The sequence below is a fragment of the Oncorhynchus kisutch genome, linkage group LG14 (genome assembly GCF_002021735.2).
Source record: "Oncorhynchus kisutch isolate 150728-3 linkage group LG14, Okis_V2, whole genome shotgun sequence".
Lineage (NCBI taxonomy): Eukaryota > Metazoa > Chordata > Actinopteri > Salmoniformes > Salmonidae > Oncorhynchus > Oncorhynchus kisutch.
This window is the reverse complement of record NC_034187.2, coordinates 3,889,141-3,913,722: the sequence shown is the minus strand read 5'-3', so window position 1 is coordinate 3,913,722 and position 24,582 is coordinate 3,889,141. Positions and strand designations below refer to the sequence as shown.

At 50.0% G+C, this 24,582-nt stretch overlaps 1 protein-coding gene across 2 annotated transcripts; it reads right to left on the bottom strand.

Moving 5' to 3' along the window:
- Nucleotides 1-390: 390 nt before the first annotated feature.
- Nucleotides 391-23,798, bottom strand: LOC109904624 (exonuclease 3'-5' domain-containing protein 2). Of its 2 annotated transcripts, none has more exons than XM_031787658.1 (11): nucleotides 23,672-23,798; nucleotides 22,218-22,858; nucleotides 19,160-19,288; nucleotides 16,706-16,833; nucleotides 12,303-12,429; nucleotides 11,573-11,901; nucleotides 6,526-6,632; nucleotides 5,885-6,020; nucleotides 5,252-5,414; nucleotides 4,894-5,096; nucleotides 391-3,668 (listed from the first exon to the last, which is right to left on the bottom strand). In XM_031787658.1, the coding sequence occupies exons 2-11, from the start codon at nucleotides 22,626-22,628 to the stop codon at nucleotides 3,452-3,454; spliced, it is 1,950 nt and encodes a 649-aa protein (XP_031643518.1). In that variant the 5' UTR covers nucleotides 22,629-22,858; nucleotides 23,672-23,798; the 3' UTR covers nucleotides 391-3,451. The 2 variants fall into 2 exon arrangements, with proteins under 2 accessions (XP_031643518.1, XP_031643517.1); XM_031787657.1 differs by having other exon boundaries at nucleotides 22,191-22,858; nucleotides 23,672-23,784.
- Between the last annotated feature and the right edge of the window lie 784 nt (nucleotides 23,799-24,582).

Genomic DNA, 24,582 nt, shown 5'->3' with positions numbered 1-24,582 from the left:
TGCATTTATATTTTTGTTCAGAATACTTAGCATATTTCCATCTGAACATAAAAATAAAAAAAACATTCGCATCCTGCTGAACGTGCCTCACGTTTATGGTTGTGACATTCCACTGTTACGTCTGTTGAGCAGCACTGAACCAAACAAATTACTGTTTGAATTGAAGAACATTTGGGGGCGAATGAGGGAATTTTTCGCTTGTTGAGACAGTTTTTTTTGGTCATGTATTTTGAGTTGTTTTGACTGAACTGCGAAACTAGAAGGTGTGATTGGACAGCCCCATAAGGCCCTGGTCAAACGTAGAGCACTGTACAGGGGGGGAAAAAGGGTTGTAAATTTGAGACAGCCCATGTTATACACTGATTCAAAACAACAAAAAAAGACAAACCATTTGACTAACAGAATGTTTTTAATGGCAATATCAAGAGGCCTTAACACCACAACAGTGGATTGTATAAACTTCATTAAATACTGACAACATCCAACTAAAGACTCCTGGGAGATGAACGACATGAGAAGCGATTCGTTCATTTACAAAATGTAAAAGGACTACGCTTTTGTACAACATTTTTACAGACTATTAAAATGATTTTGTATTTAAAAACAGTGTTTATTTTGTGTTTCTCTTGTTCAACTGAACTGATGCCGCCGCCCCCCCGCCCATCTCATTCTTGATATAAAACATGCAGACAGAACAAGAGGTGATAAAGATTAGCCAGAGATGCATGAACACGATGGTAGAAAATAATTACAAGATGATGTTACAATACTGTTTTACTGCATCGAATTAGGTTTCTCAGTACTCTCATCTGTGTGAGTGAGTTGGGCCTCTGGGGCTTGACACTAAGAAATTGATTTGTGATGGCTTGGTGATTAAACCTACAACCTGCATTCCATAGAATGAGTTGGTGTTTGGGGACCCGAGCTAGAGATGGCCTGGAGGAGTAAAACACACAAACCCCTCGTTGTTTCTAAATCATCTTGGCGTCTGAGAAACACAACAAAACTCACAAGATGAACCCAAGATGGCTTGTGATGCCCCGAGCTGCAGGGGTGGGGTGGAATCAGCCATGACTAAGCATTTTTAGTGTCAGCTATATAAATAAATAAGAAAGACCCACGGTTTCCTTCTGTAAGGTTATCAAACGATCAACAATGGATGGTCGTTGATCACCTTCATTATTGCAATTCTTAAAAATCAATAAAAGATTCATTGTTTGAAGAAAATAACAAAAGTCCCCCACTTAAAGAATTGTCCATGACAACACTCCAATCCATCCCACTCTGAATAATCAAAACCAGCCTCACAAGTAGACAAATCTGATCTTTTATTTTACAATATTAGGGAAACAGAACAGCTTCTATGGGGGTTACATCTGGAGAAACGTAAATAAAAGCTGCTGGTTTCTTTTAAGCAAAACAACTTCTCAATTTAAACAAAAACACAATTGTCGTCATGCTCAGGAACATGAAAATCTCTGCTTTGCAAACAGGTTAGGCGCGCCGTGCGCGTCAGCAGGTTAGCCGCGCCGTGCGCGTCAGCAGGTTAGCAGCGCTGTACGCGTCAGCAGGTTAGCAGCGCCGTGCGCGTCAGCAGGTTAGCCGCGCCGTGCGCGTCAACAGGTTAGCCGCGCCGTGCGCGTCAACAGGTTAGCCGCGCCGTGCGCGTCAGCAGGTTAGCCGCGCCGTGCGCGTCAGCAGGTTAGCCGCGCCGTGCGCGTCAGCAGGTTAGCCGCGCCGTGCGCGTCAGCAGGTTAGCAGCGCTGTACGCGTCAACAGGTTAGCAGCGCTGTACGCGTCAACAGGTTAGCAGCGCTGTACGCGTCAACAGGTTAGCAGCGCTGTACAAGAAGGCCATCATTCTTTACTAACCAATGAAGCTAGTCACTCTCAGGCTACCAATACATACAGACTGGTCCTTATCTCAATCTGAAATGATTAGGAGGGGGGAAAGGAGGTTGGACTGGAACTGTTGTAGAGGAAGAAAGATGTGTCCTGATTTTAGTCTCTTCTAATAAGGGGAAGAGTCACACTAAAACATGTGACACGAGGTGTCCTGATTAGAGAGAGAGCGAGAGAACACATCCACGACCAACATAAAGTAGTGCACCATGTAGAGAATAGGGTGCAATTTGGGATGCAGCCAGACAGTACGGGAGGAAGTGATGTCACGTCGCCAAGCCAACCGTTCTACATTGTCCTACTGAACCTGAGAGTGAAATGGAACCTTAAATCACTATAAAAAAAAAAAAACGCACTGCCTTGTGGGTCCCCGTTCAAAAGTAATGTAATTTGTGACGCATCCAATGGCTGGTGGTCATATCATAATGTCTGATCTGTTGAAGATGAACAACAAATGGGAACATCAAATCGTGTCGTTGAATTAAAGTCACCTTTGCAAAGCAAACCGTTGACTTCCGCACACACAAACACATAGGAATTATCATTAGGGCTGAAAACCTGCAGGGGAAAATTATAATTTATATTTCATGAGAATTAAGAGCAGGTTTCAGCGTAGTCTTAAAATACAGGATTTTCTGAAATTGGTGAAAATCACATTTTTATATATTGATATACATAGGGCTGGTTTACTGGCCCCAGATTAAATCTAGTCCTGGAGAGAATCTCCATTTAAATGGATCTTTAAGACCAGGACTAGTCAATCTGTCTGGGAAACCAAACCACAGTGTTGGTTAAAAAGTGTCCATATGCAATATAATTTCATTATGAATCCTGCAGCATGGATGGTGTTCTTGATAGACTTCCTTTTCCTGTCAGAACCAAGGCAGTCTGTCCATCTCCTCGGGCTCCAGCTAGGCCGTACCTCTGTCAGAACCAAGGCAGTCTGTCCATCTCCTCGGGCTCCAGCTAGGCCGTACCTCTGTCAGAACCAAGGCAGCCTGTCCATCTCCTCGGGCTCCAGCTAGGCCGTACCTCTGTCAGAACCAAGGCAGCCTGTCCATCTCCTCAGGCTCCAGCTATCTGAAATGGCTCTAGACACTACATGGTGCACCCCTGTCGGCCCAGGTCTAAAGTACTGCCCTTTATAAAGAATAGGGGAACCATTTCAGCCAATGGTCTCTGCTAGTCTCTGGCTCTAGTTCATCGGAGGGCCTGTAGGGGACGTTTTGAGTTCAAGCGAGGTCCATGAGTCTATAGGTCTGACTCAACATGTATGTCACCATATAGGAACAGGGTGACAGACTGCCTCGTCCCAGGCGGAGGTGAGACTACCACCAGACACCGTAGGTCGGTCAGTCAGCTCTCTGGGCTCCAGTGTGGATAATGTAGCTTCTGTTTTAACTACTGACAATACGGTGAACCAGAGAAGAGAGAAGCTGATGGATAAATAGAGAGAGAGATATGGAGCCTGGCTACCAATCCATTTCCTTAGACTCCTTGTCATGCCAAACTGCCTGGCCCTTTTCAGGTTAAAAACGTAGACTGTAGTTCAGTTGAGTTGGATGGGGAGATCCTCGCCGTATTTGCGTAGGAACTTGCTGTGATTGTGGTTGACGGACCACAGAGGAGGGAGGTAGCGCGGCGTCATGGTAGACAGGAAGTGCTGCCTCCAGTGGCGTTCTAGGCCCATTAACCCCTTCAGACCCTGCTTGGCATGCGCCTGCACCACCTTCAGCCCGTGGGGAACGTAGCTCTCATTGAAGATCCTGGGAGGGGGGGGGGGGGGGCAGGGAGGGAGGGAGGGGGGACAGGGAGCGGTGAAGGGAGGGGTGAAGGGTGAAGGAAGGGAGGGACAGGGAGGGGTGAAGGGTGAAGGAAGGGAGGGACAGGGAGGGGTGAAGGGAGGGAGGGGGGGGGTGAAGGAAGGGAGGGACAGGGAGGGGTGAAGGGAGGGAGGAGGGGGTGAAGGAAGGGAGGGGAGAAGGGGGGGGACAGGGAGCGGTGAAGGGAGGGGGGGGGGGGGGACAGGGAGCGGTGAAGGGAGGGGGGGGGGGGGGACAGGGAGGAGGACAGGGAGGGGCAAAGAAAGGACTAAACATTTTTTTAAATTATAAACAATCAACAAAAAAAATCATAGTTTGTAATATGTGCCACAGACCGATATCCAACATGACAGTACATTTAGAGTATGTGCATGTGATCCCTGTGGGAATTGAACCCACAACATCGGCATTGATAGTTCCTCAACAACCTCTCCCTCCCTTGGTCTCCCCGTGTCTCCAGGCCAGCAGCACTCTGCAGGGTGTGGTGATATCTACCTCCAGTCTAACCCCCTCCCTCTTGGTCTCCCCGTGTCTCCAGGCCAGCAGCACTCTGCAGGGTGTGGTGATATCTACCTCCAGTCTAACCCCCTCCACTCCCTCCCTCTCACCGTGTCTCCAGGCCAGCAGCACTCTGCAGGGTGTGGTGATATCTACCTCCAGTCTAACCCCCTCCACTCCCTCCCTCTCCCCGTGTCTCCAGGCCAGCAGCACTCTGCAGGGTGTGGTGATATCTACCTCCAGTCTAACCCCCTCCCTCTTGGTCTCCCCGTGTCTCCAGGCCAGCAGCACTCTGCAGGGTGTGGTGATATCTACCTCCAGTCTAACCCCCTCCACTCCCTCCCTCTCCCCGTGTCTCCAGGCCAGCAGCACTCTGCAGGGTGTGGTGATATCTACCTCCAGTCTAACCCCCTCCCTCTTGGTCTCCCCGTGTCTCCAGGCCAGCAGCACTCTGCAGGGTGTGGTGATATCTACCTCCAGTCTAACCCCCTCCACTCCCTCCCTCTCACCGTGTCTCCAGGCCAGCAGCACTCTGCAGGGTGTGGTGATATCTACCTCCAGTCTAACCCCCTCCACTCCCTCCCTCTCCCCGTGTCTCCAGGCCAGCAGCACTCTGCAGGGTGTGGTGATATCTACCTCCAGTCTAACCCCCTCCCTCCCTCCCTCTCACCGTGTCTCCAGGCCAGCAGCACTCTGCAGGGTGTCTGTCGTCAGCTCCCCGTCGAGGTCGTTGAAGAAACTCCTGATGACTTCCTGTAGCTCGTCTCTCCGGGGCCCAGGGAGCCCCTCCCCCGCAGTCAGGAGGGCACGGGCTGCAGAACGAACCCTCCTGCGGTCAGAGTCCTCCAGGAGCCGCACGCCCTCCTCACAGCCCTGGGGGGGGGGGGGGGGGGGGTAGAAATGAATCCATACAGTTGAGTAGAGCAAATCCACCCCCCGGCCCATAACCACCACACCACCCTATAACCCCCCAAAACCCCCACCCTGCCACTAACCCCCCCCAAACCCACCCACCTCCCTGCTCCTACCTGGGGGGCAGCGTGTTCATCAGCCAGCTGCTGCTTCAGGAAGCCATCGTGGACATTGGAGGCCGCGTGACAGGAAGTGCACAGCAGCAAGATGTCATGGGAATTGTGGTCTTTCATCTCCGTGGGAAAGTGACGTCTGTACTCATGGGGGACGATGTTCTTCCTGTAGGGGTAAGAAGAGGGGGGGGGGGGGGATGATTAATAACAGGGGTGTATTCATTAGTGCACACACTGTGGCAAAGTATTTGGCAATAAAAAAACACACATGTTTATGTTAGTGGCACACACAGGTTCTCCTCACCTGATATAAGAGTCGTTCTTGCCACAGGTTCTCCTCACCTGATATAAGAGTCGTTCTTGCCACACACAGGTTCTCCTCACCTGATATAAGAGTCGTTCTTGCCACACAGGTTCTCCTCACCTGATATAAGAGTCGTTCTTGCCACACACCACACAGGTTCTCCTCACCTGATAAGAGTCGTTCTTGCCACACACCACACAGGTTCTCCTCACCTGATATAAGAGTCGTTCTTGCCACACAGGTTCTCCTCACCTGATATAAGAGTCGTTCTTGCCACACAGGTTCTCCTCACCTGATATAAGAGTCGTTCTTGCCACACAGGTTCTCCTCACCTGATATAAGAGTCGTTCTTGCCACACACCACACACAGGTTCTCCTTGGCAGTCAGGTAGTAGTCCTGCTGGGAGTCTGGACGTCCCGAAGGCTCAAACAGCAGACGCACAATGAATGGATCCTCACTCTGCAGCACTAGAGGAGGAGGAGGAGGAGGAGGAGTAGAGATGGGAAAGAGAAACTAATTTAGTGTCAACTTCAAAATTCAAGTGAACTGGGGTTTTGTAAGAAGTACATTGTTAAACCACATTTAACAGTATGAATCCAACTACTATAGTAAAGAACTCCAATTAACTGTTAGTTCATATGAGAATACCTGGCAGTGTTGTGGGCCTGGCAGTGTTGTGGGCCTGGCAGTGTTGTGGGCCTGGCAGTGTTGTGGGCCTGGCAGTGTTGTGGGCCTGGCAGTGTTGTGGGCCTGGCAGTGTTGTGGGCCTGGCAGTGTTTAGGGCCTGGCAGTGTTTAGGGCCTGGCAGTGTTTAGGGCCTGGCAGTGTTTAGGGCCTGGCAGTGTTTAGGGCCTGGCAGTGTTTAGGGCCTGGCAGTGTTTAGGGCCTGGCAGTGTTTAGGGCCTGGCAGTGTTTAGGGCCTGGCAGTGTTTAGGGCCTGGCAGTGTTTAGGGCCTGGCAGTGTTTAGGTACCTCCTATTCCTTTATCCAGGTACCACTTGGCCTTCTTCTTGTCGCAGGTACAGAGGGGTTGTCCATCCGGGGCATGGAGGAAACAGTTGTCATAGAGAGGGGACTTCCTGTAAACAGTGACGGGGAATCCTGGTCAGTCACTACACTGGATACAGAGCTGCCCTAACGTGGTGACAAAAAAGGTCAACTGCTGCCCAGGGGTAGGATGTGTAACAGTATAACTTTAGACCGTCCCCTCGACCATACCTGGGCTCGAACCAGGGACCCTCTGCACACATCAATCAACAGTCACCCACGAAGCATCGTTACCCATCGCTACACAAAAGCCGCGGCCCTTGCAGAGCAAGGGGAACCACTACTTCAAGGTCTCAGAGCAAGTGGAACCACTACTTCAAGGTCTCAGAGCGAGTGACGTCACCGATTGAAACGCTATTTAGCGCGAACCACCGCTAACCATTTCACATCCGTTACAGATGCACCAGTTGGGTGGTAAAATTACACTTGTTCCACCACCGGGGGCATAAGCCCTCCTATGAGCTACGACTGGGCCTCGATTCTACACCTAGTAGGGAACAGGTTTATGGCGTTTACATCAGATCACCTTTATAGCATGATACGCATAGAAAATAGCAGGAAGAATGCCTGAGTCATCCAACATGTTGGGGTGTTTATGTAGCGGATGTGAAACGGCTAGCTTAGTTAGCGGTGCGAGCTAAATAGCGTTTCGATCGGTGACGTCACTCGCTCTGAGACCTTGAAGTAGTGGTTCCCCTTGCTCTGCAAGGGCCGCGGCTTTTGTGGAGCGATGGGTAACGATGCTTCGAGGGTGACTGTTGTTGATGTGTGCAGAGGGTCCCTGGTTCGCGCCTGGGTATGGGCGAGGGGACGGTCTAAAGTTATACTGTTACATTTAGTGTCTCAGAGGCAGGTGAATGCAGAGTTAGGCGATTGGATTTTCTACTATGTGTGAATGTGAATTGCCAATGTATCCTGTTCATATCTCACAACCTCCGCAGGCTTTTGGAGTTGCCTATGAGCGAGTCGATAGCAAAATAACACACTTGATTTATGCTACATCGTAAACTGGGTGGTTCGAGCCCTGAATTCTGATTGGCTGACAGCCGTGGTATATCAGACCTATACCACGGATATGACAAACCATTTATTTTAACTACTCTAATTAAGTTGGTAACCAGTTTATAATAGCAATAAGGCACCTCGGGGGTTTGTGGTATATGGCCAATATACCACGGCTAAGGACTGTATCCAGGCACTCCGTAACTAAGAACAGCCCTTAGCCGTGGTATACTGGCTATATACCACACCCCCTCGTGCCTTAATTACAGCACGAAAAATGTTTCTGATCTGTGATAACCACCACGGAGACAGATATATAAATAGAGCCTACAGATGAAGAATGAAACAAAATCTGACATCGATTGATTCATCAAGACCTCGGGCGGGTATCAAAGCAACACGATAGCGCATTCCCAATCAACACTGTTCTGAAATTATAGTTGAGCACACGTGGCTATTGCGTCAATGGCATTAGCCTACTTTATGACAAAAAAATGTTTTGGCCATTCAGTGATATTGATTGCCACAGTAATTATGTATTGATTCATCCAGTTGTTTAGCTTTAAATAAATGGTTAAAAAAAATTTTTTTTAAAGGGTCTTAACATTTTAGAAGTGGGGGGGGACATTTAAAAAAAAAAATATATTTAAAGAACCTTTTCCCAGACGGATAAACCCTCCAAAACAGCCAACCCGACCGGTCCGAGGTGTCCACGTGGTCTTAAAGCCTCCATCGCCTCGTTCTGTAGGCAAGTCAGTTAAAGAACAAATTCTTATTTTCAATGACTGCCTAGGAACACTGTCTTGTTCAGGGGGTAGAACGACAGATTTTGTACCTTGTCAGCTCGGGGATATGAACTTGCAACCTTTCGGTTACTAGTCAAAATGCTCTAACCACTAGGCTACCCTGCCGCCCCAATATGTATATGGATATGAACCGAATATATATGATTGTCAACAACAGCCAGTGTTTATTTTACCTGTAGCCTAACCTGATGAATTGTTACCCAAATCTAATGCATCATAAAAACAGCTGATCAGCAGTTGCAATAGAAATGTTACCATGACAGCAAATTTAATGTGGTGACACATTAAATTATTAATGTGCATGTTTAAGTTATTTAGCCTTTATTTAACTAGGCAAGTCAGTAAATAAGAATTTATTCTTAACTAACGATGGCCTAGGAACAGTGGGTTAAACTGCCTTGTTCAGGGGCAGAACGACAGACTTTCACCTTGTCAGCTCGGGGATTCGATCTAGCAACCTTTCGGGTTACTGGCCCAGCGCTCTAACCACTACGCTAATTGCATAATAACAAGGCTACAACAGACTATAGTTATAGGCTATTTATTAAATCAGCTCCAGGTAAGCTACACAAGTGGTATCATTTGATACATTAAATATATATTGAAATAACGATATCACCGGAGTCATTGCAAATGAATTTGTGCCACCTGTGTCGCCTAAATGGAGCTGGCAAAAGGTTTGAATAAATAGCCTGTAAAACTGCATATAAACTGCATATAAAACGAATAGGCTTCTTAAAATGGCGGGCAGATGTGTCACTCCCCACATTCAATATCACTTTCATTGTGGACTTTTCCCCATACCAGAAGCAGGTGAGGGAGTCTCAACATTACAACCAGTCCCCCTCCACCATGCTACAGAGCTCAGTCTCAACATTACACCCAGTCCCCCTCCACCATGCTACAGAGCTCAGTCTCAACATTACACCCAGTCCCCCTCCACCATGCTACAGAGCTCAGTCTCAACATTACACCCAGTCCCCCTCCACCATGCTACAGAGCTCAGTCTCAACATTACACCCAGTTCCCCTCCACCATGCTACAGCACCAGTCTCAACATTACACCCAGTCCCTCTCTACCACCAGTCTCAACATTACAACCAGTCCCCCTCCACCATGCTACAGAGCTGTCTCAACATTACACCCAGTTCCCCTCCACCATGCTACAGCACCAGTCTCAACATTACACCCAGTCCCCCTCCACCATGCTACAGAGCTCAGTCTCAACATTACACCCAGTCCCTCTCCACCATGCTACAGAGCTCAGTCTCAACATTACACCCAGTCCCCCTCCACCATGCTACAGAGCTCAGTCTCAACATTACACCCAGTCCCCCTCCACCATGCTACAGAGCTCAGTCTCAACATTACACCCAGTCCCCCTCCACCATGCTACAGCACCAGTCTCAACATTACACCCAGTCCCCCTCCACCATGCTACAGAGCTCAGTCTCAACATTACACCCAGTCCCTCTCCACCACCAGTCTCAACATTACACCCAGTCCCCCTCCACCATGCTACAGAGCTCAGTCTCAACATTACACCCAGTCCCCCTCCACCATGCTACAGAGCTCAGTCTCAACATTACACCCAGTCCCCCTCCACCATACTACAGAGCTCAGTCTCAACATTACACCCAGTCCCTCTCCACCACCAGTCTCAACATTACACCCAGTCCCCCTCCACCATACTACAGAGCTCAGTCTCAACATTACACCCAGTCCCTCTCCACCACCAGTCTCAACATTACACCCAGTCCCTCTCCACCACCAGTCTCAACATTACACCCAGTCCCCCTCCACCATGCTACAGAGCTCAGTCTCAACATTACACCCAGTCCCTCTCCACCATGCTACAGAGCTCAGTCTCAACATTACACCCAGTCCCCCTCCACCATGCTACAGAGCTCAGTCTCAACATTACACCCAGTCCCCCTCCACCATGCTACAGAGCTCAGTCTCAACATTACACCCAGTCCCCCTCCACCATGCTACAGAGCTCAGTCTCAACATTACACCCAGTCCCCCTCCACCATACTACAGAGCTCAGTCTCAACATTACACCCAGTCCCTCTCCACCACCAGTCTCAACATTACACCCAGTCCCCCTCCACCATGCTACAGAGCTCAGTCTCAACATTACACCCAGTCCCCCTCCACCATACTACAGAGCTCAGTCTCAACATTACACCCAGTCCCCCTCCACCATGCTACAGAGCTCAGTCTCAACATTACACCCAGTCCCTCTCCACCACCAGTCTCAACATTACACCCAGTCCCCCTCCACCATACTACAGAGCTCAGCAACAGGCTGCCTCACTACCTAATCATCTGCAGGTCACAGTGTGAAATGATTATTTATAAAATAATAAAAATTAAAATAAAAATGCACTCGCCGCCACGATTCTATTTAAAAAAACTAGCCCCAAAAACCCCCACAACCAATTCATTTTCACCTGCTTAAAGAAAACCACAGACATGGCAACCCAGTTGAGAACAGCAACAGTCTAGCAACGGTCGCCGCATAGCAACCATCATTATGACGCGTCGTCACATCTCCAGAATGTGCATTGCTTACGCAGGACCTGTTACGACTCGTCTTATTTTTGGTTGGTGCAAAAGACGAGGTTCTGAACAAAGTCGACCTAAGATCAACTTAGTTGTTTTTGTTGTTTTAACACATAACTGGTGCAACCGGGCCCCAGATTTTCAACACTCATGTCTTACACAACAGGTTTATAAAATAGGACAATTCATCTTTACTATGAATGGTAACACAAAATAACAAATTAAGAAAAATATCTGCAACACCTGTACAAAGTAGCACCCCCCCCCCCCCTCCTACCCACCTAGCAGAGTAGCGCCCCCCTCCTACCCACCTGGCAGAGTAGCGCCCCCCTCCTACCCACCCGGCAGAGTAGCGCCCCCCTCCTACCCACCCGGCAGAGTAGCACCCCCCTCCTACCCACCCGGCAGAGTAGCGCCCCCCCCCACCCGACCCGGCAGAGTAGCCCCCCCACCCGACCCGGCAGAGTAGCCCCCCCCACCCACCTGGCAGAGTATCCCCCCCCACCCTACCCACCAGGCAGAGTAGCCCGCCCCACCCGGCAGAGTAGCCCCCCCACCCACCCACCTGGCAGAGTAGCCCCCCCTCTCCTACCCACCTGGCAGAGTAGCCCACCCCGAGCGATTTTCTCTTGTTGTTCTTCCTGGGGTCTGGAACTTGCTGGTCCCCAGACTCTGGGCTTTCAAAAACAGACTGCTGGAGCTTCCTACTCCGCCGCCTCCTCTCTCGATCCACGCTTTTCCCTCCATCCTCACACTCTCTTCCACCCCACCCCCTGAAGGGTGTGTCCACCACGCCCTGGCAGCAATTGGCCAGCTGGGAGTAGCCACTCCCAGTGTCAAGTGAGGGCGTGGAATCTGAGTGGAGTCCGAGCAGGCGGAAGAAGAGGGCGATGGATACCTGTGCGTCTCGGGCTGCGTAGGTCATCTGAAGGTCAGGGTCAGGGGGGAGAGAGAGGGAGGGGTTGGGGCATTAATGAGAAGATGATAATCTCTGCATGTTTAAGGGGATCAGTTTGAGGAAGCAAAAGGCACAGAATGGCTAATATTGATCACATCAATGAGAAGTTATTTGGAATGCAGGTTGATTTGGAGATCAGTCCAACTGCAAAGCTGATCTTCAACATGGACAGTAACGACGTGTCACATCCTGTATAAACTAACACCAGTAGTGTAGACGTTCTAACGACGTGTCACATCCTGTATAAACTAACACTAGTGTAGAGGTTCTAACGACGTGTCACATCATGTATAAACTAACACCAGTAGTGTAGACGTTCTAACGACGTGTCACATCCTGTATAAACTAACACCAGTAGTGTTGTGTACCTGTTGTAGGGTCAGCGGGTCAGCCTCCCAGTCACTACAGCGCAGCTCCAAGGATTTCTCCAGAGAGACGTTGAGCAGGTCAGCTGCCAGAGACTTCAGACTCAGACCGTTATTCAACACTACCTTCCTGCACAGAAACACATACAGACTAGGAAAACGCACGACTCCAACACCATCATGAAGTTCGCTGATGACACGGTGGTCAGCCTTGTCACCGGCGACGATGAGACAGCGAATAGGGAGGTCAGAGACCTGGCAGGACAACAACATCTCTCCATCTCAACATCAGTAAGACCAAGGAGCTGATCATGGACTACAGGAAACAGGGGGGGGGGGGGGGTGGGTTCAGTAAAGCAGGTCGAGAACATCAAGTTTCATCTGGGTCAAAATCACTCAAGACTTCAAACTTCTCGTGTTCATTGCACGCAGAGTCAAGGTATATGCAACAGTTCGGCCGCCTGGCTTTTTGCGAACTAATTTGCCAGAATTATGACATAACATTGAAGGTTGTGCAATGTAACAGGAATATTTAGACTTATGGATGCCACAAAGTTAGATAAAATACAGAACGGTTCCGTATTTCACTGAAAGAATCAATGTTCCGTTTTCGAGATGATAGTTTCCGGAATCGACCATATTAATGACCTAAGGCTCGTATTTCTTTGTGTTATGTTATAATTCAGTCTATGATTTGATAGAGCAGCCTGACTGAGCGGTGGTAGGCAGCAGCAGGCTCATAAGCATTCATTCAAAAGGCAATTCTGTGCGTTTTGCCAGCAGCTCTTTGCTGTGCTTCAAGCATTGCGTGGTTTATGACCCGAGATGAGGCTGGTGTAACCGATGTGAAAGACGTACTCCATTACTTGGAGTAATTGTTCCCCTTGCTCTGCATGGGCAACGCTGCTTCGAGGGTGGCTGTTCGATGTGTTCCTGGTTCAAGCCCAGGTAGGGGCGAGGAGAGGGACAGAAGCTATACTGTGACACTGGCAATACTAAAGTGCCTATAAGAACATCCAATAGTCAAAGTAAATGAAATACAAAATGGTATAGAGAGAAATAGTCCTATAAATACTATATTAACTACAACCTAAAACTTCTTACCTGGGAATATTGAAGTCTCATGTTAAAAGGAACAAGCAGCTTTCATATGTTCTCATGTTCTGAGCAAGGAACTGAAACATTGGCTTTCTTACATGGCACATATTGCACTTTTACTTTCTTCTCCAACACTTTGTTTTTACATTATTTAAACCAAATTGAACATGTTTCATTATTTATTTGAGGCTACAGTTATTTGATTGATGTATTATATTAAGTTAAAAGTGTTCATTCAGTATTGTCATTATTACAACAACCTATTACATTTAATAAAACGATTAATCGGTATCTGCTTTTTTTGGTCATCCAATAAATGGGCATCGAAAAATTATAAAATCGGTCGACGTCTAATCCTTACGTTAATTAGATATTTCTGCATTTCATTTTCAATAAATTAGAAGAAAAAAAATGTGGGCCTCCCGAGTGGCGCCCAGAGTGCATCACTCCGGCATCGAAGGGAGGGTTTGGCCAGCTGGGTTATCCTTGTCCCAGCATGCTCTAGTGACTCCTTGTGGCGGGTGCACGCCGACGTCGGTCACCAGTTGGACGGCGTTTCCTCCGACACATTGGTGCGGGCTGGCTTCCGGGAAAAAGCGAGCAGTTTGTCACGAAGCAGTGCGACTTGGCAGGGTCTTGTTTCGGAGGACGCTCTCGACTTTCGCCTCTCCCGAGTCCGTACAGGAGTTGCAGCGATGGGACAAGACTGCAACTACCAATTGGAAAAAGGGTCAAAAGTTTGAAACATGTTTCACTTTGTCATTATGGGGTAATGAATGTAGATGGATTAAATATATTTGATCACCCATTTTGAATGCTGTAACAAAATGTGGAATAAATCTGAAGGCTCATACAGGGCCTCCGGAAAGTATTCAAACGCCTTAACTTTTTCTACATGTTGTTACCTTACAGCCTTAATCTAAAATGGATTCAAATGTTTTCCTCAATCTACACACAATAGCCCATCATGACAAAGTGAAAATAGGTTAAGAATTTTTTGCAAATGTATTAACGTCAACCTTATTTCCATAAGTACTCAGAACCTTTGAAATTGAACTCCGGTGGTGCATCCTGTTTCTATTGATTATCCTTGAGATGTTTCTACAACTTGAAGTCCAAATGTGGTTCATTCAATTGATTGGACATGATTTGGAAAGGCACACCTGTCTACATAAGGTCCCACAGTTGACAGTGCATGTCAGAGCAAAAACCAAGCCATGAGGTCAAAGGAATTGTCTATAGAGCTCAGAGACAGGATTGTGTCCAGGCACAGATCTAGGGAGAAAAGGGCCTTGGTAAGGGAGGTGACCAAGAACCCAAAGGTCACACTGACAGAGCTCCAGAGTTCCTCAGTGGAGATGGGTGAACCTTCCAGAAGGACAACAATCTCTGCAGCACTCCACCAATCAGGCCTTTATGATAGACAGAAGCCACTCCTCAATAAAAAAGATACATGACAGCCCGCTTGGAGTTTGCCAAAAGGAACCCAAAGGACTCTGGCCATGAGAAACAATATTCTGTGATCTGATAAAACCAAGATGGAACTCCTTTTGGTCTGAATGCGAAGCATCACATCTGGAAGAAACCTGGCACCATCCCTACGGTGAAGCATGGTGGTGGCAGCATCCCTACGGTGAAGCATGGTGGTGGCAGCATCCCTACGGTGAAGCATGGTGGTGGCAGCATCCCTACGGTGAAGCATGGTGGTGGCAGCATCCCTACGGTGAAGCATGGTGGTGGCAGCATCCCTACGGTGAAGCATGGTGGTGGCAGCATCCCTACGGTGAAGCATGGTGGTGGCAGCATCCCTACGGTGAAGCATGGTGGTGGCAGCATCATGCTGTGGGGATGTTTTTCAGCGGCAGGAACTGGGAGACTAGTCAGGATCGAGGCGGCAAAGATGAACAGAGCAAAGTACAGAGAGATCCTGGATGAAAATGTGCTCCAGAGCACTCAGGACCTCAGACTGGGCTGAAGGTTCACCTTCCAACAGGACAACGACCCTAAGCACACAGCCAAGACAACACAGGAGTGGCTTTGGGTCAAGTCTCTGAATATCCTTGAGTGTCCCAGCCAGAGCCCGGACTTGAACCTGATCGAACATCTCTGGAGAAACCTGAAAATAGCTGTTCAGCGACGCTCCCCATCCAACCTGACACGAGCTTGAGAGGATGTGCAGAGAAGAATGGGAGAAACTCTCCAAATACTAGTGTGCCAAGCTTGTAGCATCATACCCAAGAAGACTGGAGGCTGTAATCTCTGCAAAAGGTGCTTCAACAAAGTACTGAGTAAAGGGTCTGAATACTTATTTCAGTTTAATACATTTGCAAAAACCTGTTTTTGGGGTATGGGGTATTGTGATGTCATTATGGGGTATTGTGATGTCATTATGGGGTATTGTGATGTCATTATGGGGTATTGTGATGTCATTATGGGGTATTGTGTGTAGATTGAGGGGGGGAAAAAACTATTTAATCAATTTTAGAATAAGGCTGTAATGTAACAAAATGTGGAAAAAAGTCAAGGGGTCTGAATATTTGCTGCTACTCTGTTTATCATCTATCAAGACACCTTGTCACCTTCCCCCTATACATATCTACCTCCATCACTCCAGTATCCCTTCCCCCTATACATATCTACCTCCATCACTCCAGTATTCCTGTCTCCTATACATATCTACCTCCATCACTCCAGTATCCCTGTCTCCTTCCCCCTATACATATCTACCTCCATCACTCCAGTATTCCTGTCTCCTATACATATCTACCTCCATCACTCCAGTATCCCTGTCTCCTTCCCCCTATACATATCTACCTCCATCACTCCAGTATCCCTGTCTCCTTCCCCCTATACATATCTACCTCCATCACTCCAGTATCCCTGTACACTGTTAATATAGTACTGACCCTGTATATAGTCTCCTTCCCCCTATATATATCTACCTCCATCACTCCAGTATCCCTGTCCCCTTCCCCCTATACATATCTACCTCCATCCCTCCAGTATCCCTGTACATTGTTAATATGGAACCGACCCTGTATATAGCTTCTTACTTTCTTATTCGTGTGTTTTTGTTCTCCCTTATGCTACATTGATATCGACTACTGCATTGTTGGGGTTTAGAGTTAAGCAAGAAAGGCATTTCACAGTACTTGTGCACGTGAGATAAAAACTTGAAGACGCTTTTCTCAGACAACCACTGACAAACAGTCGGTGACAGTATCACACGACAGGAAATGATCCAACTATAAAAACAGAGCATTACGTACTGCATGTGCCAATCACAGACAGAACAACTAGTATGGTACCTTTGTCGTAGTGCAAGGTATCTTAAGTCCACAGTACATCCCAGCGCCAGGCCATAGTCTCGTGTCAGACGCTTCCCGTCCTCATAGCAGCCCACACCCACCTTCAGGATGTGAGGGTCGCTGAGGACCTATATAAAAAATAAATGAAAAAATACTTAACATAAATATATGCCATCAAAAACCATTTACAACAGTGAGTAGGGAAGGGGGAAGTCTATACAGGTATATACACTACATGGCCAAGAGTATGTGGACACTTTGTCAAATATCTCATTCCAGAATCATGGGCATTAATATAGAGTTGGTCTCCCTCCCTTTGCTGCTATAACAGCCTCCACTCTTCTGGGAAGGCTTTCCACTAGATGTTGGAACATTGCTGCTATAACAGCCTCCTCTCTTCTGGGAAGGCTTTCCACTAGATGTTGGAACATTGCTGCTATAACAGCCTCCACTCTTCTGGGAAGGCTTTCCACTAGATGTTGGAACATTGCTGCTATAACAGCCTCCACTCTTCTGGGAAGGCTTTCCACTAGATGTTGGAACATTGCTGCTATAACAGCCTCCACTCTTCTGGGAAGGCTTTCCACTAGATATTGCTGCTGGGACTTGCTTCCATTAATCCACAAGAGCATTAGTGAGGTCGGGCACTAATGTTGGGCAATTAGGCCTGGCTTTCAGTTGGCATTCCAATTCATCCCAAAGGTATGCAATGGGGTTAAGGTCAGGGCTCTGTGCAGGCAAGTCAAGTTCTTCCACACCGATCTCAACAAACCATTTCTGTATTGACCTCGCTTTGTACAAGGAATCATTGTCATGCTGAAACAGGAAAGGGCCTTCCCTGAACTGATGCCACAAGGTTTGAAGCACAGAATCATCTAGAATGTCATTGTATGCAGTAGTGTTAAGATCTCTCTTCACACGAACAGTAAAAATAAAAAAACAGCCCCAGACCCTTATTCCTGCCCCACCAAACTTTACAGTTGGCAGTATGCATTCCGGAAGGTAACGTTCTCCTGGCATCCGCCAAACCCAGATTAGACTTCCAGATGAAGCTTGATTCATCACTTCAGAGAACGCGTTTCCACTGTTCCAGAGTCCAATGGTGGCGAGCTTTACACCACTCAAGCCGATGCTTGGCATTGCACATGGTGATCTTAGGCTTGTGTGCGGCTGCTCGGCCGTGGAAAGCTCCCGACGAAAAGTTATTGTGCCGACGTTGCTTCCAGAGGCAGTTTGAAACTCTGCAGTGAGTGTTACAACTGAGGACAGACGGTTTTTGTACGTGCTTCAGAGTTCCCGTTCTGTGAGCAGAAATCTAACAAACCGACCTGTTGGAAAGGTGGCATCATATGACGGTGCCACGTTGAAAGTCACTGAGCTCTTCAGTCAGGGCCATTCTACTGCCAATGTTTGTCTGTGGAGATTGCATGGCTTTGTGCTCCATTTTATACACCTGTCAGCAACAGATGGCTGAAACTAGCCAAAATACACACATTTTAAGACCGTGTGTGTGATATACATACATGTGTTTGAGAGATATATATATATATATACATACATGTGTTTGAGAGATATATATATATATATACATATACATACACACTCAAACACATGTATATATATATTTTTACAATATCGCTGTTTAATTTTTGCATTAGTTGGCTGTACCAAAACGACAGCGTTTTTTCCTTAATAGCTGGTTCTCCATTTTTTTAAATAGCTAATTAGTTTTCAGCACTTTTATTTCCATGACGGATCAAAACTGGTTCTCTCATGTCTCTGTCTCGTCCCTCTGCAGCAGACAGTGAGCAATAAGTTCGGACCCTCGTCCCTCTGCAGCAGACATAGTGAGCAATAAGTTTGGACTCCCGAGAGGTCCCGCCACAGCGCCCCGAGAGGTCCCGCCACAGCGCCCCCGAGAGGTCCCCTAGCGTGACCGCCACAGCGCACCGAGAGGTCCCCTAGCGTGACCGCCACAGCGCACCGAGAGGTCCCCTAGCGTGACCGCCACAGCGCACCGAGAGGTCCCCTAGCGTGACCGCCACAGCGCACCGAGAGGTCCCCTAGCGTGACCGCCACAGCGCACCGAGAGGTCCCCTAGCGTGACCGCCACAGCGCACCGAGAGGTCCCCTAGCGTGACCGCCACAGCGCACCGAGAGGTCCCCTAGCGTGACCGCCACAGCGCACCGAGAGGTCCCCTAGCGTGACCGCCACAGCGCACCGAGAGGTCCCCTAGCGTGACCGCCACAGTGCACCGAGAGGTCCCTCAGTATTGAGATATTTTATAGTGAGGTCATATCGTGAGGTCATATCGTGAGGTCCCCTGGCAATTCCCAGCCCTAATAGTGAGTGGAATCATTTTCATATTGGTGGCCCCAGCGGGGAAATCTAACCTACTATACTGGCATTTTAAAACACCATTCTGAGCTACAGAGGACCACATATGAGCCTACCTCTTTCAGGGTAAGTGGCAAGTCCTGCAGGCCAGCACGGAACGGCTGCAGCCTCACCAACACACACAGACCAGAGTAGGAAGCCATCTGGAGTAAAGAGACCGTTGAAGTCTTATCCTTCACTGACACCTGGGGACAGAGGGAGGGGGGGGGGGGGGAGAGAGGGAAGGGGAGGAAACAACACAGAGGGGGGGGGGGGGGGGGGGGGGGGGGGGGAGAAAAGAAACAACACAGGGGGGGGGGAGGTAGGGGGGGAGAGAACACAGAGAGGTGGGGGGGGAGAGAACAGGGGGGGAGAGAACAGAGAGGTGGGGGGGGAGGAGGAGAACAGAGGTGGGGGGGGGAGGGAGGAGAACAGAGGTGGGGGGAGGAGAACAGAGGTGGGGGGGGAGGAGAACAGAGGTGGGGGGGGGGGGAGGAGAACAGAGGTGGGGGGGGAGGAGAACAGAGGTGGGGGGGAGGAGAACAGAGGTGGGGGGGGGAGGAGAACAGAGGTGGAGGAGAACAGAGGTGGAGGGGGAGGAGGAGAACAGAGGTGGGGGGAGGAGGAGAACAGAGGTGGGGGGGGGGGAGGAGAACAGAGGTGGGGGGGGGAGGAGAACAGAGGTGTGGGGGGGAGGAGAACAGAGGTGTGGGGGGGAGGAGAACAGAGGTGGGGGGGGGAGGAGGAGAACAGAGGTGGGGGAGGAGGAGAAACAGAGGTGGGGGGGAGGAGGAGAACAGAGGTGGGGGGGGAGGAGGAGAACAGAGGTGGGGGGGGAGGAGGAGAACAGAGGTGGGGGGAGGAGGAGAACAGGTGGGGGGAGGAGGAGAACAGAGGTGGGGGGGAGGAGAGAGAACAGAGGTGGGGGGGGGGAGGAGAACAGGTGGGGGTGGGGAGGAGGAGAACATGAGGTGGGGGGGAGGCGGAGAACAGAGGTGGAGGGGGAGGAGGGAGAACCAGAGGTGTGCGAGGGGAGGAGGAGAACAGAGGTTGGGGGGGTGGGGGCGAGAACAGAGGTGGGGGGGGAGGAGGAGAAACAGAGGTGGGGGGGGAGGAGGAGAACAGAGGTGGGGGGGTGGAGGAGAACAGATGGTGGGGGGGGGGAGAACAGAGGTGTAGGGGGGGGGGGGGAGGAGGCGAACAGAGGATGGGGGGGGGAGGAGGAGACCAGAGGTGTTGGGGAGGGGAAGGAGGGAGAACAGAGGTGGGGGGAGGGGTGAGAACAGAGGGTGGGGGGGAGGAGGAACAGAGGTGGGGGAGGAGGAGCACAGAGGCTGGGGGGAGGAGGAGGAGGAGAACAGAGGTGGGGGGGGGGGAGAAAGATACACAGCGGTGGGGGGGGAGGAGGAGAACAGATGGTGGGTGGGGAGGAGGAGAACAGAGGTGGGGGGGAGGAGGAGAACAGATGTGGGGGGAGGAGGAGAACAGAGGTGGGGGGGAGGAGGAGAACAGAGGTGGGGGGGAGGAGGGAACAGAGGTGGGGGGGGAGGAGGAGAACAGAGGTGGGGGGGGAGGAGGAGAACAGAGGTGGGGGGGGAGGAGGAGAACAGAGGGTGGGGGGGAGGAGGAGAACAGAGGTGGGGGGGAGGAGGAGAACAGAGGTGTGGGGGGGAGGAGGAGAACAGAGTGTGGGGGGGAGAACAGAGGTGGGGGGGAGGAGACGAGAGGTGGGGGGGAGGAGAAGAGAGGTGGGGGGAGGAGGAAGAGAGGTGGGGGAGGAGAAGAGAGGAGAGACAGAGAGGTGGGGGGGGAGAACAGAGAGGTGGGGGGGAGAACAGAGAGGTGGGGGTGAGAAGAAAGAGAACAGAGGAGTGGGGGAGTGAGAAACAGAGGTGGGGGGGGGGGGAAGCCGAGAACAGAGGTGTGGGGGGAGGAGAACAATGGGTTGGGGGGGAGGAGGAGAACAGAGGTGGGGGGAGGAGGGAGAACAGAGGTGGGGGGGGAGGGAAGGGATAACAGAGGTGGGGGGGGAGGAGGAGAACAGAGGTGGGTCGGGGAGAGGAGGAGAACAGTGTGGGGGGTAGGAGGATAACAGGTTGGGGGGAGGAGGAGAACAGAGGTGGGGGGGGGGGGAGAACAGGTGGGGGGGAGGAGGAGAACAGGGTGGGGGGGGAGGAGAACAGAGGTCGGGGGGGGGGAGGAGGAGAACAGAGGTGGGGGGGAGGAGGAGAACAGAGGTGGGGGGGGGAGGAGAACAGAGGTGGGGGGGGGGCGGAGAACAGAGGTGTGGGGGGGGAGGAGGAGAACAGAGGTGGGGGGGGGAGGAGGAGAACAGAGGTGGGGGGGGAGGAGGAGAACAGAGGTGGGGGGGGAGGAGGAGAACAGAGGTGGGGGGAGGAGGAGAACAGAGGTGGGGGGAGGAGGAGAACAGAGGTGGGGGGAGGAGGAGGAGAACAGAGGTGGGGGGAGGAGGAGAACAGAGGTGGGGGGGGAGGAGGAGAACAGAGGTGGGGGGGAGGAGGAGAACAGAGGTGGGGGGGAGGAGGAGAACAGAGGTGGGGGGGGGGAGGAGGAGAACAGAGGTGGGGGGGGAGGAGGAGAACAGAGGTGGGGGGGGAGGAGGAGAACAGAGGTGGGGGGGGAGGAGGAGAACAGAGGTGGGGGGGAGGAGGAGACAGAGGTGGGGGGGAGGAGAACAGAGGTGGGGGGGGGAGAACAGAGGTGGGGGGGGGAGAACAGAGGTGGGGGGGGAGAACAGAGGTGGGGGGGGGAGAACAGAGGTGGGGGGGGAGAACAGAGGTGGGGGGGAGAACAGAGGTGGGGGGGAGGAGAAGAGAGGTGGGGGGGAGGAGAAGAGAGGTGGGGGGGAGAACAGAGAGGTGGGGGGGAGAACAGAGAGGTGGGGGTGAGAAAGAGAACAGAGAGGTGGGGGGGGAGAACAGAGAGGTGGGGGGGGGGGGGAGAACAGAGGTGGGGGGGGGGGGAGAACAGAGGTGGGGGGGGGGGGGGGAGAACAGAGGTGGGGGGGAGAGATGCAGTCAGAGATAAGATTAAATAAACAGAGTACAAATGGGATGATGTGTTTAAAAACATGCAGAACAAACTTACACCCAGGGTATTAGTTTGACTCTTTACCCATTCACAGTCCAGGCCGAGGACAGGATAGACTGACAGATCCTTCTGCAGCATGGGCCACAGCTGCTCCCACTCCTTCTCAGAGCTTACCATCACCGGCTGCACCGCCAGGGCCTGGTCAACAGGGGGTAGCACAGCAGGCAGGGGGAGGACCAGACTCTGACCCGGGGATAGCTGGGTCTGCTTAGACTGGATTTGGGACTCCACTGGGTTCTTACAGTCCAGAACCACAGGCTCTGGTTCCACAGGTAAGGGACAAGAGCTGACCCTTACCTGACCCTTCAGACCCAGAGCAGAAAGCTGTTGCTTCTTTGTCCTTATGGCTCTCTGTCGCCATAGCAACAGGCCACCCAAGGTGGCTCCCAACAGGGTAACCACGGCAGCAGTTAGGGCACTTTGTCTAGAAGCCATCTTGGGTTTCAGAGGTGCAGAGTTTATTTGGTTAGGGCTGGTTGGTTGAGAAGTGTTGTAAATGAGCTTAGGTAGGTAGACCTACATCCAAGTTGCAGACCAATTTGAAGTTTGGTCATAGAGACTTTGGGGATAAATCGTCAGCATTGGGGCACATCCTTCGTTTGTTGATGTCTTTATCCGTGTGAAGAGGCTATTGGTTAGTAGGCTCTGGGCAGACACCGTATCCCCTAGGAGACAATCAGCAATAACGTTTACATTTACATATCAATCTGAACAAACACATTGTCCATAGGATGAATCAAAGAATGGCACAGCAGTAGACTCATAAGTTCACTTGTCCAACAATGCCACGTTATAATATGTTTGCTGCACGTTTGAGTGTCACAGCAGAGCATATGATAACTAAGACAGCATTGCGAAAATTCACTGCCATTGTTTACAAGCGAGGCTAACTAGCTGGTGCTAACGAGGTTGTTTGACATGCATGTTTAGCAGCTAACTCTGATAAGCATAACTAATTGACATCAGGATGTTTGCGACCACTGGACGACTGACGCCGCTAGAAAGATAATGTTCTGAAAATGAGATGAGAGTCAGTCAATATCGCTAACTAGGTACTATAGTTAGCAAGCAAACACCGGGCTGGCTAGCCAACAGCTAATGCAGCTTCACGTCGAGGCCGAGGAGCTAACGAGCAACAACTAGCCTAACCACGTAGCCTGCTAGGTACCGAAAGTGATGCGCACCATCTAAAATGTAAATAACAATTCGTTTGTTGTTGATGTTGCGGGGGGGGGGGGGGGGGTTGTCACTAGCTAGCATGAGTTTTATTTTTATAAATAGTGCACACCTTCCTCAGTTAAGTTTAGCTTAACGTGATAGCTAACGTTAGCTTAATACAAAAGCTAGCTAGATTGACTAGCCAACTAGCTACCTAACGTTAGCCTACGTCAGTAACGTTAAACAACGTGAGTGACATTTGCAATTTGTTTCCCGCATGACTTTCTGCGTACTATGCTTATTTCAAGCCTCTTACCTACCTTGGCATTTCACGTCCACACCACAACCCTGTGCTGTGTCTGCATATGTCCACTGGTTGATTTCTAGGTGTTGACGTTCCGCTTCCGGCTCTATTTATGACGATGGGAGGACGTTGTCATGGCGCCCCCACGCAGTGTCAGGGAGGTGAGAATTAATACGTCAATTAATTAACCAATTAATTATGATTTATTATCCAATCAAACACAATTTGGAGAAAAAAATTAAAAAAATAAAATGCAATTCCCTACAATTTCTGATTGATTTAGTTACAGTATTTGTGATGTTTTGCATGCATATATTTAATAATTAAATCTGTCTTCCTGGGAAAAAAGCTCCTTCTGATAAAATAAATAAATAAATCCGTTCAATCTTATGGCGTCTTTACTCCAATATTGCAGTGTAGATGTTACATTTTTACCTGGTAAAGTTGCTGTCTCATATGAAAATTACTTGCGGAGTCAGATATAAGATGGTGCTGCAGTGGAGAGTACATACTCCTGATCAATTCTGCTATTTTGTATGTTTTCTTACGGCAAACTTGTTTTTTTGTACATAATGTCTCCGCCATCATTTCCTATGACCCGAAAACAGCATCTGGATATCAGAAAAGGGATCACTAACCTCAATTTGTACGAACATTTCTACTTCAACGAATTCAGCGATTCTGGACGTTCTGCTTAGCCCGGACCAGGTCCCAATCACCCGGGACTCAAGAAATAAAGCGGCGGTATCCTGACGAGACTCCGTCGGTGAACAAATAGAACAGAGGGCATTGGCGGTCTATTGGCAAAAGTGTAGTCACTGGAGAACAAACTGGATGAGCTCCCTTCGAGACTATCCTATCAATCACTGGAGAACAAACTGGATGAGCTCCATCAGAGACTATCCTATCAATCACTGGAGAATAAAC